Below are 18,203 nucleotides of genomic sequence, written 5' to 3'. Positions count from 1 at the left end.
ATGAAAAGATGAATTCAAAAAAATACAAATTTTCATAAATCCATGATATAAATTCAAAGTTCAATTGCTTCTTTTTTTTTTTTACCATAGGTTTTAAGTCTATTTTTTTTTTTTTTTTTTCATTAGAAGGGTTGGTCTTTGAAATATAGGTAAAAAATATTTTATGGACAAAAAAATCAGATAAAAATAAGTGCTAATAGCAATTGCAGATCCACACTTATTATAAGAGTGAGAAATTAAAAAGCATTGAAGATATATATGACTGGAATAAACTAAAAGAGTGATAGTGGTTGAGAGAAAGGAAAAATAAATTCTAAGAGTGAAATCAGTCTTTACATAATATATATTCTTCTTAAATCTAAGAAGGTTTGCATTTATATTCCATTGAGAGAAGTCAGAGAAAAAGTTTTTTTTTTTTTTTTTTTCAAAAGTTCAGCCAAGGCTTGAGCACAGATACGAAGATGAAAAAAGAGTTCATATTTTTAGTTTGTCAGTAGTAATGATGATAGTAGTAGTGTCCATTTAAAAAGGCAGGAGAAAAAGAGTTAACAATAACAGAAAAAAAAATCACAAAAAAAATCAGTTTTCTTTTTTTTTTTTCTTTTAATAAATATAGAACACTTTGTAAAAAAATATTCATACTTTCTAAATATTCTCGTATAAGATGTACGATTTTCCACGAGTGACATAGGCTTGGGAAGACCTCTTCCTTCGGTTCTAAAGTTCCAAAAAATTTTTTCAAGTCAAAAAATAAGAAGAAATGTCTTTCGGTATATAGAAAATATAAATAACAAAAAGTTTTGTTTTACAGTAAATCATCCATTTTTTTTTTAGTTTATTGTATTAACCCTTGAATGGAAACGTGGCCATAATGACTTCAACTCCTTCAGAGCCAGTGAAACCTTTCGCCAAGCACTGATCGCCAGAAATCTAAAGACCAAAGGTACTCTGAGCTGGGCTTGCATTTTCAATTCAGCGAATAATTTTTCGAAACTCAAACCGAAGTCATATGACTTAGCGATACAGCACCTCTAGGATCATAACCACAAATGTTCGTGCCCAAATGGTACGAAATAATTAAGAGGTGCAATAGGTTGGTTGCAAGTGGCAACTGTTCATTGGCATTTCGATCATGTTGCAATTCGACAATGCAAGAATAATTGCTATTCTGGTTTAAATTTATCACCTCCAGTTCATCGGATTTTATTTTAATACTTGAGTCAAACTGTACCACATGACTTACAATGATCCTAGAGGTATTGAATCCGTAAGGCCTTTTTACTGCCAAATGTTAAGAAACATATCAAATAAGGAGGACCACGATTAGCAATCGGTTCATGATCGCCTTTATCAAGTTGCAATTCGCCAATGTAGGAATGATTGCTATTTAGGCGAATTGCGGGTTAAAAGTGAGTTTTTAAGAAACGCTTATTCTTATTTTAATATTAAAATTGCTACTGTGTTCATAAAACATGCCAACACTCTCAAAATGGTCGAACAGTCAAAACTGACTGCATGTCTCCACTAATGGTTGAGAAGTGGAATTGACTCCATGCTTTAGTTAAAAAAATCACTATAGAGACGTTTCCATTCTAGGGTTAAAACAAAAGCATTGAGAAGAGAAGAAGAAACAAAAAGAAATGCACAACAGATGCAGGTTTAAATGCCACTTTAGCACTGATCAGTTCGTTTCTCATGACAAATTGAAAGGCGAGCTCCTGGAAAACTGGCTCCCTTGCACAGATTAAACAAAATTTTCTTTATATACACCGATTGTGCGTGATGGCAGCTATCTGTTTATTGTAGCACACAGGAAATAAGTACAAGTATCAAATTAAAAGCCATGGTACAAGAAGCAAGTTCTCGTGGTGGTCTTTGGTAAAGCACGCGCGATTCGTACTCCAATTCGATACGTACTAGAAATTCAACGTAAATCGACACTGATAATTGGTTATAACAAAACATAAATAATATTACCACCATTACAAAATGTAGAATGCACCTCATCGAAGCTACACATCTATATCCTATATACACAGATAAGCATTAAGGTGGTTAAAATCTTGTACCGTCTGTCTAACACGAAAGTTTATACCGCGGCAAAACATAGGACAGCCTGTTACTACAGAAACAATTACTACTTAAGCCAGTAATAATCTCGTTTGTCAAAATAATCATTTAGCTATAAGTATGCTATAAGTGTTAAAGTATTTTTTTTTGGGGGGGGGGCATCTTGAATTTCGAATAAGTTCACTGCAATGCACGATAATTGACATGAAAGCAAAATATCATTTTTGAACATGCAATTAAAAATGATTTGAAAACAGTAAGAGTTTTACCGACAGTTTTTACTTTGACAGTCAACTTATTAACAGCCAGTCGTTTATTACTTCAAAGTGCTGTTTAAACACTTAACAGCAATTTTAAGTACATTTTATGGGATTTATGAATATAGACAAAACAATCAGACAAGAGAAGTTTTAATTTAATGGGATGTTACAATGGTGTTTATTGACTCTTCCCCTCGCAATCGTACAGGCCTGAAAGAGTTTTACCGACAGTTTTTACTTTGACAGTCAACTTATTAACAGCCAGTCGTTTATTACTTCAAAGTGCTGTTTAAACACTTAACCGCAAACTTTTAAGTACATTTTATGGGATTTATGAATATAGACAAAACAATCGGACAAGATAAGTTTTAATTTAATGGGATGTTACAATGGTGTTTATTGACTCTTCCCCTCGCAATCGTAAAGGCCTAATCCTGTTTCTATAGTAACAGCAACCACCAAGATACATCTGCGGGATAAGTTCGAGGTAAACAGACAGTAAAAAGTGCAGTGCCAACCTAGGTAAATATCATACGAGTTTTATATTTGGAACGCATGTTTGATTAATAGTCTAATTGCTATTATAAGATAAATATTTACTTTAACAAAAGAATCAGTTTTGTTTTAATGCTGGTTCTTAAAAATGTTTCTACAAGTCATTGACAGCATTACACAAGACACATGAATTGATAGGTTAGCACTGCTAGTTGATTACATATTTCAAGATATTAACCGTACAGATGAACACTTCATATAAAAAATATTATTCTAATAACATTTAAAGCTTTTACAGACACCGCAGACATGACAGTTTTCAACACTAACTGTAGCAATAGTTCATAAAGGTGCAAAAATAATAAGATATAATAAATATTTTAAATTATTTGCTTTTAATATTATACAGGAATCATTAATTTATTTAAATGCAGTATAAAAACTGTTTCATATGAAAAAAATGATGAAGTCCATCTAAGTCATGATTTATTCACAACATTAAGAATGCATGCTTGTTGTAAGAAATGCAATAGAATAAATACAAATTATAAGTCGTTTGGTTTCTAAAAACTCAGTTTCCATAAAAATACAAATAAAAAAATACCTTTATAAAAACTAACAATTGAAGAGAAATATGCATAACAGTTGATAATATTAAAATATACTCATAAATCTTAAGTCATAAAATAATGTTCAAGATTTTTTTTTAAACATATCCACACCTTTTTGAAGAGAATCGATAAAAAAATAATTCTAAAAAATGTTTCAGAGTAATCAGTTTACATTTCAGAATTTAAATAATAGAAAAAATAAATCACTTTGAAATAAATTAAGGATTTGATAACGCAGCACACAAAGATATTTTTCAATCTTCTTAAAATATGAGTTGAATGAGTACCCTAATTTTAACCATATATTGTTTTAAAAAAGAAACTCTATAAATAATGGATGATATTAATTCTAAGAAATTACGATGCCATACTATTGTTATTGAACAGAATTTTTAGAAGTAAATGGTTTCTTAAAAATTGTAAATTTTATCCGAATCATATAAAAGAAATACGAGCACCAGGTAACGAAATATACTATATCAAAAGAAATAATGACATTTCTTTTCACATCGTATTTCAGAAATCAAAATTTCCAAGAAAACATAAATTATGACGTTTATTAAAGAATTCAGCACAATCAACAGAACAGTTCAGTGGATAATCGTCTCAAAAAAAAAAAAAAAAAAAAAAAAAGATTTTAATTTTTTAAAAACTCAGCTAATGAAATCATTGAAATGTTTTCTATCAAAACAATATTAATGTTTAATATGTGCTGAAAAAGTTTGAACGCATTCTAAATTTTAATGGCATATATCAAGTGCTTATATATAGATTCATAATATACACCTAACACGTATCATTAAGTATTTTGTACAAGCTATCATAAAGTATATTTCTAGGAGTTCGGAGTAGAAAAGTGAACGTGAAAAAGTAATTAATTAGTCAGATATTTAAGATTGAAAAATCATGAGAACGAAATAAAAACAACACATCAGATGAGTACTATAAGAACTGTGGCATTTTAATTCTTACTTAATCACGATATCAACAGTATGCACTACGGTTGGTATAATTTTATTTAAACAGTTATTCACCAAAAGTGAGAAATTTAATTCCAATCCTAAAGAACGAAAACTGACTATATCTTAATTGAAACTTTGGCAGCTTTTAAATTGTTAAGCAAACATTTCGCGAGCTTGGCAGTGAGATCGTACTGTAATTTTAATTCTAAACGGTTAATGTAAACTATAGGCTGATGAATAAACCAAATGATTTGGCGATTTTTTAAAACATTTTTTTATATAATTGACAGTGATTTCAAATAGCAAATTTCAAGTAATTTTTTTTAAAAACGAAATCAACAAAAATTCAAAATTACTGGTGCAATTATATAGAAAAAGAAGGCATTGTCAAACGGAATCTTAAATGTACAGAAGGACAGTTGGAAATGCCATCAGGAGGCAATAGACGGCATTGAAGTTCAACATGCGAGTAAAATTTATTTCCTTTTCCATTCCAATTTCGAATTCTTAACATCATATATCCAACAGGCAAATATACAGCTAATGCACGGATTGGCCGAGCAAACTATCAGCAACTTGGAAATATCCAGTAATGAATGCTGAATAGGCAAAATTTTAATAATGATTACATTGACCATAATTAAATACATATAGCGTCTAGCATCCTTTCTGTTTCTTAGGCCTTTTCTAGAATATTTCGCCGATATTTCCACACTGCCCACAGTGATATCTCGGTTCTTTTTTTCTTTAGATACTATCTATCTTTTCACTAACAATTTTGAATATCTTCGTGAAATCAATGATACTCATTTAATGATAAACTACAAGAAAATAAATTATTGCTTAAAATAATTTTACCTTTTCAGGGTTATCCTTTCTGCCCGAACTCCAAATTAATAATAATGATTTGAAATGATTCTCGAATGCTTTTATATAAGCTGAAATAGGATAAGAAGAACAAAAATAGCCTGCTATAAATCAGATTTGCAGAACATTCAAAAACCGATTATTTTTTCAAGGATTCTAACCCTCCAAAATAAGGGAAACTTTTTTTAAAACAAGAAATATCTGAACGAAATATCGCATTTATACTGCACATTGTGTTTATAACATCCTAAACAGAAACTAAAAACTTCACTCGAATATTATGAGATCTACTACTGATATACAGGCAGTCGTCCAGTTCTGGTAGACTCGAGGTAGACGTTGACATGATCCAATTACAATGGGTAGATAAAGTCTATTGTATTGATATGAAAAAAAGTCCATAATATTAAACACATTTCAACCTGAAAAATATGAACTCCCGAATTTTTGTAACAAATAGTATATTCTATCCCATTTCTGTTACAAATCATGAAGCTACAGGAGTGCTTTCAAGTTCAATCAAAATTTGCTCGGAATGAACACAGAATAGATATCCACTCGAGTGCTTTGTTGGCTCAGTGTACACTATGGAATAAATCGTCTGATAAATTAATATTCATTTTGTTCACATATTCCACTCTAAAGCACAAAAACACTCACGAAATCGACAATCCTTTGAATATTCGTATTCCGTCTGAAGCATATATTAAGCACCTGATGCAACCAAAAATAAAAGATTCACTTGTTCCCTTGGATCGTGTCAACGCGACTTCGGCCACCAAGAACTGGGATCAGGCAGCCTGCACCACCAAGACAAGGTAAACGAAACAGCAGATGACAGGTAGATGGAGAAAGCGACCTACCTGCTGCATTTTTTCGAAGTCCAAAGACGGTCGATGCTCAACGAGATTTGTACTGGTGGCGGTGGCCGTTGTGGTGAGGAGTGTGCGTCGATGTCTCTTCCTGGGCGACACAGAGCACAGCTCGTGGGGTGGGATGGTCGTGGAGGCGTGGAACAGCTTCGGGGGTGGCGACAGCGACCTGCTGGGCTTGGGGACGTTCGCGGGGGGCGAGGACCGAAACTCCACGGGGGCAGACACGCACATAAGGTCTCGAACCTCTTCGTCCGAAGACCCGGAACCGAGACTCAGTCTGGTATTGGCCTGAGACCACTTCCTTTTTTCCGGGTACTTGGCGATTGTGCCGGAGTTAATAACTTCCAGCTCCTCTTCGGAGCTGTGGTGGTCAAAAGTGTGGTCGCTGTCGCTGGGCAACGCAGAGTCCAGCAGGTTGGGGCTGCAGCCCGCACCCCCGCCGCCCTCCGTCGTCGTGTCCGTGATGGTGTCCAAGGTGCTACTCGCACGATCAGATGGTGCGGAACTGCCGTCGCAGTGTAGGGAGTCGTCCATGTCTGCAAAACAAAAATCATTAGCTCGTCGGTCAGCGACTATGCCATTCAGTGAACTGGCATTTAAACGAGTTCACTGATTGACATAGTATTAAAATGGTCATTATAAAACAAATATTAAGAAATTAATAAGATAGTTCCCCGATTAAGTGAACAACTCAACTAAAGCTCCAGCTGGATTAATGAAGTTACGGTACACCAATCCGAATCCTGACCCTGATGACATGGCCAAAGTTGAATTATCTAATAATCACACCAGGCCAATGTTAACAACGACAAGTGAAACTAAGGGCACATCGAGAGCATAGGAAACTGACAAACAAAACAATATGGTAGAACTAGAATTCTAACTAAAATCTATGATACTGTTTACTCTACAAAAGAAATATGCAAACAGTATTTTCGCTCATGTGTTAGTGCTAAAGAAACATAAAACACTATGTTACTTTTAGTGTCCAAAATGAACTTAGATCATGGAAGTCCACATACTTTAACATTCTCATCACTTCCAGTTTATAGAAGATAACACGATACATAATCTTGATAAATGGAATTCGGAATTCCTTCAAATGAAAGATGTTAAAATATCTAGGAAAAATTCAACTTTATATTATATATATATATATATATATATATATATAGCCAATATTGATGTCAAATAGTTATTGTTATTCTACTAACCATTAACAAATAGCTAAAACAAATAAAGAAGGCTATAATCGAAAATATTTAATATACAAAGATAATTTTTTTAAATCTATTCAGTAGAATGATTTATCAAATGTATAGAAATTAGTTGAGAAATCAACTGGTCAATTATCTTGGAAGAAAAAATATAATTCGAAATCGAATTCTAGATCCTTTATACTTTAAACAAGTAATATATAAAAAAAATTTTAAGTCAATTCCTACTTAGGTCAACAATTTTTTTATTTTATTTTAGTTACTTTTTATTAAATAATCACAATTAATATAAATATATATATACATATGACAGAATTACAATATTAAGTGGCAAAATAGAGCTTGGCGGCGGATTTGGTGACCAAATAGAAATTACAGTACAAATTAAATTAATTAATTAATATTTGAAAAAAAAAACTATATTAACATCAAGTGTCATCTACTACAAGTTTGAAAAAATGTATTTGAACTTGAATGGATGAATAAAAAGTATATTATAAACGATTGGAAATTTGAACAAGATTTATAAATATATATAGAGAGAGTGTGAACTAATAGTAGGAATTGAAAAAAAAAACAGGACAAGCAAGTAAAATCAATAAGATTTCGTTTATATATAAAAGTATTGCATATTATTCGATTCAAATCACTGTCTGTGATTGACCGGGAAAAAAAAAAAAAAGCCAAAGGCAGAATCGAACAAATTCGAACACAAATTCAGAAGCTTAATTCTTTCACGTTCAATGTTCACGTACTTCAATGGGAAATGTAGAATAAAACTGATATACTACGGAAAGTAAATGATGTAAATAGAATGGCGGAACATAAAATGTATTACTAGACTTGAAAGAGTTGAAAAAAAAGTAATATAGAAATAGGAAATCCGCCACAATTGAAATAAACTTTTTTTTTTTTTTTGGAGAATATATTTATACATCGAGTAAGTGCCCAAAGGCATTTATCAAAATTAGGAACAATACAATAACTGGCAACAAAGGTGTCAATTTACATGACATCACAATTCCTTGCACGGTGTCTTCTGCTCTTTCTCCTGCAAGAAGTGGAATGAATAACAAGAAAACATTGATGTAGGGTATTTTAAGGTTTAAGTCGAGAATGAAACCATTTCATTCATTATGGATTTACAAGAATTTGTTTTATTCTTTTTAAGAAAACACTGCTTAAGTATAAAAAGCAATGCAACGTAGTATTTTATATTATTGGGAACGTATACCTTGGAATCTGAATATTTTGTTCAAAAAAATTCGTTCACAATAAAGTTGTAATTTAAACTTTATATTTCAGTACGAGAAATGATCCAGTTTTATATTCTGCAAAAGTAAGAAACTGAAAAAAATATTACACATCTAACACACAGATAAAGAAGTACATCAAAATACTTTCTAACAACGACCGATTAAGAACACAGAGATAATTTTATCAACACGCATGCAATCGATGAATTAAAAAAATAAACTATTAGAAAAAAATTGAAATTGAAAGTTATTTAAATCTTATTATACTATAAGTAACTAACACTTCTTCACTCTTTTATGGTAAAATTCAAAACAATTCCTACAACATCAGCAACCTACCCTCATGACAATGCAGAAAATGTTCTAAAAAATATAATTTTGGTTAATAAATTTATATGCTTTTATCTCGTATTCCACATCATATCAAAAGTAAATCACGGTAAATATTCTCTAATCTATACACTGATTGGAACATGTTATTTGGTGGTGAGTCATTCTTTACTGTTAAAACTTGAAACCTGCACCCTTTCAGATATGATTTGTCTGCTTAACGTGCTTCTATTCGGTGAAATAACATACTGTTTTTCTTCTCAATATACTGTTGGCTCATTTTTTACAAATACAAAAATGTATCATTATATAATTCTAAGCTATTTATATGATTCTCTAAAGTCCGGACACTCTATGATTCGGCAACTATCCGGTTTGGATTAGAGTGAATACTGTACTTTAATTATTTCATATGTTACTGCACGGTAGAGATTTTTTTTTTAAAAAAAATCCATATTATGGTAATATTCTGAAATTTTTCAAAACAGTACGCTCCCTAGTATTGGCCTAATGTGGCGGAAGGGTAGGCCAGATAACAAAAATATGGATAGGCCGGAGTTCTCATTTCTTTGCCCACCAATACCAGAAGAAAAGTTTTTATACCAAAACTCACTGTTATAATATATATTTTCTCACTTCTTAATGAGCACTAAGCCCTCTATTTATCTCAAGTCAAGTAGAATGTGAACGAGGTCCGGTGAATCAGGTAGGCAGTTGCCGGTTTTTGCTGTTACACCAGAGTAATCGCTATATAGCGCGTAATTTCTCCTCCATAGTCAGGACAACTTTTTTTCGGTTATCACCCATTTTGATATCCTCACTGTAGTATACTTAAAAAAAACATTAAGCATACCCCCAAAACAATTTACGAATCCTGTACATACATTGCAGTCATAACCAGGAACAACTGAGATCCGTTACACACCGACGAAACAATAACCAACGAGCAAAACGTTGCTCTTTTCTTGTCACAACTTGTTATTTTGCACACGACACATAAGAGGATCGTAGCAAACGCCAGCTTCCAATGCTTTGGGAATGTTGACAATGCAACGCCTAGCCTTCTTCATTTAATTACGATAAAAGTAAAGTAGGCCAGATAATACGGAAACCGAATAGTCGTGAACCGGATACTCGGGAGTATACTGTAATAATTTTGTTATCTACATAAAAAATTATTACTTACGATTTGTACAATTAAAACTTACCATTTGCACGGACCTCCGTGCATTATGTTGTACAAGAGCAACGTTAGAACAAACCTTGTAATTTTACATGATCCCCCCCCCAAAAAAAATAGCTGCATTAAAGTTTCAAATAAAAAAAATTAAAAAATATACCAATTCATAACATTGTGCAAATGCAGGGATATTTCACGCAGTAAGTCAGTCAACTTAATAATCTCAAATTTGATATAGATTCTATAAAAGATAATTTAACTTGCACATTTCAAAAACCGAAGCACAGTTCATCAAAATTACACTGCGCAAACTTCAAAAAAGAGATCCGCTTTCGTTTTTCCCACAACGGAAAAACTGGCGGAAGATTACTAATCGAAATGTACCATGCTAACGAGCGCCGTAACTGATTAGAGTACTATTTTCTGCCGCGCTTTTCTCTTTTTACCAATGAAAGACAGGATCAGGTTGATGTAAACAGGAAGATAGCGGTAAGCGCCCCGTTTCATTCTGGTGGGAATTGCGCAGAAAAAGCTTAGCTGAAAAGCTGTAGTATCTTTTCTAGCCTTCTTTTTCTTATCTGCAGAACTTTAAATTGTTTCGATAGCAAAAGGGTATACTTCTGATTTTGGAACTTGCTTTATTTTTGGTTACTGCACTTAAGTAGCGGGAGAGGGGGATTAAGTTTCATTGGGAGAACAGGGTTGTAGTATCTCAATTTTCGTAACCATTGACTGGAATGATAGAATACTTAGTTTGTACCTTCAAAGAACGCAAAGTTTTGGTCGTAAGACATTTTCTTTTTAACTTATATTCGCAAGTTTTCTTCTCTAATCATTATTTCATTATTCTTTTTTCTTTGCATTCGTGACGTTCAGGCCCTAGCTCGAGGTCCCGAATTATATAAAGAATAAAGTGAGTAATATGTTTATTTGTAAATAAGTGGAAAGCGGTGGTACCCCCTTTCGTTTTATAACATATCACTAAATTTTCTAAAAAACATTTAGGGGAGGGTAGATAATGTATTTCTAAAAGAGTGCTTTCGTTAAAATTCTTAAAAAATGAATTTTATATTTGCTTTTTTTTTTTTTACTTTTTAGATTCGATTTATAATTCACTATTACATATATTATAAAATCTTCAAATCAATTATTTGCTCAAATTTATACTCTTTGACGTTCCTAATACTAAAACAAAATTGAATTAATGAATTGAAAATTCAGCTCTGATAATAATAATAATAATAAAACATTTTTATCCAGAATGTGTATTTCGTATCAATTAAACCAGCCTGCAAAAAAAAAGAATTTTTTTTTTTGGTTTGTAAAATTTTAATTGATTTATATCAGCAATGATGATGTCATTCCAAAATGCAAACTAAATTTTATGTAACACGTAATGATTTTTTACAAATGACGATGAAAAAATTAACAAAATGCAGTATAATGCATACAGTTGCAACTGTAGTTACTATTAACTAAACACAATATTGCTGTTCATTTACAATATTATGATAACTTTTGTGTTTTTCTTGAAGTCAAGAAGCTTCTTTTTCGAGTTTTTCGTTTATGGTCCACATCACTGTCTCTTTTTAAAGACCAACAGTAATCGGCCATCATGTTAACATCCCACCGTCCTTGATATCTGCGTTCCATCTCCTTTATATCCCGGTGGAATCTTTCACCTTGCTCGTCACTCATTTTTCACTCATAGTTAAACCTAAATCACGAATTAAGTCATTTAATTCGGCTTTATTAAATTTTTCAGGTACTTCATTTTTCACGGTGAAATCCAACTGCCGTCAATGTTTTGAATTTTAAAATAAAAGGTTTTTTTTAAAAATACAATTATAAGTATTTATTCAATATAAATGTATTATTTAATTTCAATGAAGTAAGAGGTTTTCAGAATTTATTTAAACAAATAAACATAAATACTTTATTAATTTATCCTATCCAAATCGCAAAAAATCTGTATTTTTACTTATTTAAATAATTTACTTTTCAAAAAAACTGTACGTGATAATCAAAAACTGATATTATTTTTGAAATAAGCATGCGAAAATACATAAAAAACAACTATTACTTTTAAAACAAGAAATTGTATCGAACTGCTTTAGCAGTGTAAAATCGTTAACAAATTTCTCTTAATAAATACTGAACCAAATCGAATTAAACGGAGTCCATATAAAAAAAGAATAACATACTTTGTTGCTTTTACTATCCATTTTCACGCTGATTCATCCACATTGTTCATCATTTAAAAAGAAATATAAGCTGTTTACTGGTAGTTTAAACTCAGGACAAACATTTACAATTAAGACTTCATTAACTAATTAGTATATCTATTCATCTTAGTAAAACTTAAATGGCACGATTCGATTTCTTTTACTTGATAGGCAAAATGATGAACTTTTTTATATGCTCTGTTATTGCAAACGCATTTTTTTTAAAGCTGTATTGAAACAACAAATGAATCGTTCACGTTCGGTAGGCGTTTCAAATACGGATCGTTTCAACTTCCAGTTCCGTTACGAGAAGGATGGGAAAAACACGGAAAGCTGGAACGTGGTTGTGATGCATTGTTTGCTCCATTATTTGTTAGTCTTGATTGGCAGCTGCGCGGTTCACTGACCTTAATTTGCCTTGAAAGAGGATCGCCGTTTCGTCCTCCACAGCACGCGCTACCCAGTAGAACGCGTGCAATGCTGAGCTTTTTAGATTTGGAGACCATTGACTGCTGGTTTTCATAAATTGGCAAGAATCTGCTTACGGTTTCTGTTTTCATCTGTCTTTTTTATCATTTGCTTGATATCCGAGTGATATTGAGAATCCGTTTTCTCAACCTGGGTGTGAAAAAGAAATTTATCAAGTATTTTTTTTTCAAAGTTTGATTAATTACAAAGGCCATTTAAAAAGTTCGTTTCATAAATTTTGAAGATAAAGTAGAACACTTATATTTAAAGAATTCCCCTCAGACTGAGGAGGGACTATTTGGTAGTAGCATATGAGGCCATTTGATTGATTGGTGTGAAAATTCTTCAGTAATAATTATGGATATAATACGAGAAAACACTTTAATTTCGGATAAATACATAAAAAATTTTTGAGAGCGTCTTTACATCGGCAAAAACAAATTTGAATGGAATTATTGTTGAGTTGTAATTGGTAATAATCTCCTAACTTGCAATTTTATGGAGTACCTGAAATAGCAACAAAAATTATAAATTGAGTCTATTGGGAATTTTAACATGTCGACCAGCTCTAGTAAAAACATTAGAAACTACTTTAATTATATAACCATCGTCTTCACTGGAATCTTGATCTGAAACAACTGGAGTTGCAGGAAGTTGAGTATTTGTATTTCTACCCTTTTGCAGAGCAATGACAATTTTTCAAAACTACCGATTCCCATGGAATAAAGTCTCTGGAATAGTTTCAATTTTTGTCCGTGAGCTGTTTTTACTCTGGCGACTCTAGAATGTCCATCTGTTCCAGGGAGGACGTCAGCAACAATTCTAATTAACGTATACAATTGGGTTAGAATGACACTTGATTGGATTGGAAAAGTTACAAGGTAGCAAGATTATTCCCCACGTACTTTGATCTGTTTATCCGGTGTGTGTAAGAGAAGGTGACCAGACTTCTGGGATTTAATGAGCCATTTGTGATTTTTGGCACTTTATCCATATCTCCCTTTTTCCTTATATGTATTCAATATTAAAATGGATTAATAATTATAACAAGATTATATAGCTTAATTTTAAATAACTTTTTTAAGAACTCTTCCTTTTCCTTTTGTAATCTGTACCATTATTTAATGAGTGCATAATTGCAGCTCTGTATAGGGATTTTTTTTATTTTATTATTCCACTTTTATTATTTGATGCCCATGCTTTTTCAGTACCAACATGACAAGGAAGGCACGTAGATAGGTTCTAAACGGTAGGAGTTCACAAGCGTCCAAGTTTATGAGGCCACACAGCACTGACTGGATTTTACAAAAGAAAAATGAATAATAATAATAAAAAAAGAATGCAAGTACTGCATAACTAAATATTATCTTCCGATTTTTAGAGAATTCATGTCTATCAGTTGAAGGCAAAATACACATTTCTAGTCATAATCGAAAAGATCATTATTAGGTAGATTTCTATAGGAAGGCTACCTATTGCAATGGTTCTCATGACAGCATTTCGGGAAAGTTTCTTCAGTTCACCGATCATGGTTCCTCGAACCAAATTTCACCTTTCAATCAAAAGTTTATTGTATATAAGAATTAATATTATATATAAAAATTATAACGCTTTGCCCTCGTCATCTTGTGAACAGGATAGTTAGAATACTATTGCTTGGATTTTAACTGGCTTGAAATATGTTGTTAGAAATATAAAAATCTCGGACGAGTTCATAAATGGTCCATTTAGTTCAAAGGGGTTAAACAGTGAGGGGGGGGGGGGGTCGAAATTTTCATTTCGCTGTAATTTTCTTAATATTGAAGATAGAAGAAAAATAAATCCAGTTAGCTAAATTAGCACTTCATTATGACGAACAACTTTTGTATTTAAATTTTTTCGATAAATGTAATATCTTAGGAGTTAGGGACTGAAAAACATTTTTCAGCCCTTAATACTGACTTTTTTTTTTTCAACACCAACATTTTTTGCTGCCAGATAGTAACATAGATGTAAAAGAATCTACCCTTGCCTTCCAGCTGGCTGAGAGAGATTTTATTTTTTGTAAAAAAAGATACAAAATTTATCGCAAACGTCAGACATTTAAAACACACATATATATAATTCGGATAACATTCAGAAATTAAATGCAGATAGTCTTTTCAAAATCATTCCAGCACAATATAAATATTTTTTGCATTTATTTATTTAATAAAATTAAACTATGCCGTCGAGGTTTTTGTTTTCAAGAATCACAATATTTATTTAAAAATAATTTATTTAAATTCTGTCTAAAATTTGTTGTTGGTTTTGAAAATTTTATTGGACTACCGTTACCTAAATTACCATTCGCATCTGCCGAAATATCTTTCTCAAGATTGAAAATAATAACTATTTCGGGCCTCTAAAAATCAACTTTGCAACAGGCCCAGCTTTTGTTCCAATCAACCATGACAGGTATGCCAAATGAACCAAAGCAGTCTCACGTTTGACTCTCTGCTGTTACCCGACTTTCGCTCTTTCTGATTATACTGATAAGGGGTTTATAACACCAACTACTTGTTAAAATATTAAATGTCATAATTGTAATTATTTAAAGCTATTTGGCATCATAAGATTTCTGAAATTTACTTGTTTATGTATACGAACGCAAAAACTGTCGAGGAATCGTACCCATACTTTGAGTTTATTGCTGTTGAAGATTTAATCTCTTATTATTGTTACGAATCCTTGATGCGGCTTCCCAGCATAGTGGGTTCCATCGGAGGTCCCAGAGTTTGGCAACAAACTTGGCGACAAAATAGATTATACCCGAAACATCGAGAATTTTCCCGATCCGTCCAGTAGGAACGGAGATACGCCTCGAACGTTCCTGATTGGTTGAGAGGCTTCCAGCCCCGCCTCTTGAGACCTATAAAAGGAAGCACCCGCAGCTGCCGGGCAGTGGTGAATTGGAGTCGTGGACCAGTGGAGTCGAAAAGTAGTCGGAAGAGACGGCGAGGAACTCGTCTTCCAGGGACTAGCGGAGCAGCGACGGAGTAGAGCTGCTGTGTATACTGATGTATGCTTCACGTCTCGGCTGAAGATAATCGTCTTCTGTGCTGTATATAGTTGCCGTCTTTGTGTTGTCCTGTGTGTCTTCGTGTAAATAAACGTCGTTGTTTCATTTTCTACTGCTGATTGAGTGTTCTCCACACCATATAACTCCCACTATCCAAACGAATTCCGGAACATTATGATAAAAACCTTGCTCTAAAATATGCACCAAATTTATCGAAATAGCAAGTACCAAGAAGCTCTAGGTGATATTCTTCCCCTTACCCTCATGGCTTAAAAATAGAAAAGAAGATACGATAACAGCATGTCTAATTACCGGATGATCATCCTTCGAGCTTTAATGAATAAATTTTGACTTTATAACAATCCTGATTGTCCCTTCTGTAACCAAGTAAATAATACTAAACATAAACTCCTGCGTTGTTTGAAGTATTCAATTCAAAGAACATACCTTTGGAACAAACTCACTTTCAATGACGAAAAAAAAAAAAAAAAAAAAAAAAAAATCATATTTTAAAATTCTGATCCAAAAACTTTTCATACGCGCTTTTTTCATATTGTCTAATTACCGGAATGATGATCATCCGGTCTAATTACCGGATGATCATCATTCCAGCTTTAATGAATAAATTTTGACTTTATAACAATCCTGATTGTCCCTTCCGTAACCAAGTAAATAATACTAAACATAAACTCCTGCGTTGTTTGAAGTATTCAATTCAAAGAACATACCTTTGGAACAAGCTCACTTTCAATGACCAAAAAAAAAAAAAAAAAATCATATTTTAAAATTCTGATCCAAAAACTTTTCATACGCGCTTTTTTCATATTTTTCTTCGCTCACTGACGTTTTTCGATATTTATTGATTCCGACTCTCTGGCATTAGGGATGACAGCCATTGCTGCTAAAAATCCTAAATCTTTCATTTCAGTAATAATATACAAACATTTTAAAAGGTTGTCAAATAATTTTGTAATTATTTATGCACGGCATTTGGATTCTCCAATATCCGTCCGTGGACTAATATTTAAAACTCTTTAAAAATTTAATTTTAATCCACGACTTTACGAACTTTTTTTAATGTTAGAATATTAATAATTTGATGGGTCTTAAAACAAGAACGTGACAACACTAAAGAAAGAAAAAAAATATTTATAATAGCTTTCGGCTTTTACCTCAAGGAATGGGCTGTAGGAATGGCACTTAAAATGTATCTGTAAATGGCTGTACTTAAAGCTGCTCAAAGAATAAAAGCTTTACGAATTTTGGACGGGAATTCGCCCTAATTATTAATACAAGACATAAAAGGAGTTAGTCTATCACAACGCAACAGCTGCACTAAATGCTAATACTCGTTAATGTTGCTAGTTTAGATACAAAATTATTTTTTTCCCCTTCAGTGTACTTACTATAATCCCAAAACACCCATTACTTATCAAAAATGTAATTAAAAGATTCGTTCTTTTAGACCTCGTAGTGTTACCGAAAGCTATTTAATATAAATCTGCAACAAGATTATAAAGCCTAATTGTGTACTTAAGGTCTCTAAAATACTATAAAATCGCTGCCTTCTATTTATTAACGATAGCAGCAACCAAAGGAGGAGGCTTTTTGTCATTAATATTAGAACATTAAAAGCTTTTTGGACCTGAAAATTTAAAGTTTGTAAATTCTTTAAAGGAAAGAGGGGGGGGGGGATAATGCCAAACTTGCAATCAATTGATTTGAAAAAGAAGAATTTTTTTTTTTTCAATATTTAAAATTATTTTAAAGTCAAGAAAGATTAATCTCTATAAACAATTTGGTTGACAGCATGTTAAGTTTGTATTTAAATATTTTTCTTCTTTAAAAAAAAAAAAATCCAAGAGAATAAAAAAAAAAAAAAAAAAAAAAAAATTCTCTTAAAATTTTAAGAGAATAAAAAAACATTTTTTTTATTGTCTTGGATTTTTTTTTTCTTCCCAATTTTGTCTGAAAAAATAATTTTAAATATTTTGAAATATAATGATAATATTTCAAAAACAGAAAGACGGTACAACAAATAAACACCCATAACCCAATTCAATAAATAAACCCCATTTTGTTTAATGTTTTTGAGAAAGAATAAAATTAATTTATTAAATTTATAATATAGGTGATTTATAGTTAACTTTTTGCTATAAAAACTATGAATAAAAAAAATAGCATTTACATTGGTATTTCTGCGACTATTTGTTTCGTATCACCTTTAAACAATATTTTTTTCAGAAATTAAATCAGAATAATTTTCAGAAATTTCTTTTTGATACAATTTTTTGCAATAATTTTTCAAAAAGAAATTTGACCAGCTTCCTTTTGCCTTTAAAAAAAA

General features: G+C 31.9%; 1 protein-coding gene across 3 annotated transcripts in view; it reads right to left on the bottom strand.

The window, feature by feature from the left end:
- LOC129971488 (uncharacterized) overlaps nt 1-18,203 on the bottom strand; it is an 89,890-nt gene that overhangs the window by 1,412 nt on the left and 70,275 nt on the right. For 2 of the 3 annotated variants that reach the window (XM_056085306.1, XM_056085307.1), the window contains exons 3-4: nt 6,129-6,676; nt 643-717 (exon numbers count right to left, since the gene is read on the bottom strand). In XM_056085306.1, the coding sequence (XP_055941281.1) occupies nt 646-717; nt 6,129-6,676 (620 nt within the window). In that variant the 3' untranslated portion in view covers nt 643-645. The remainder of the gene's footprint in view (nt 1-642; nt 718-6,128; nt 6,677-18,203) is intronic. The other variant, XM_056085308.1, reaches the window with a different exon arrangement.

The sequence above is a fragment of the Argiope bruennichi genome, chromosome 6 (assembly GCF_947563725.1).
Source record: "Argiope bruennichi chromosome 6, qqArgBrue1.1, whole genome shotgun sequence".
NCBI lineage: Eukaryota > Metazoa > Arthropoda > Arachnida > Araneae > Araneidae > Argiope > Argiope bruennichi.
This window is presented reverse-complemented; position numbering and strand designations above follow the sequence as displayed.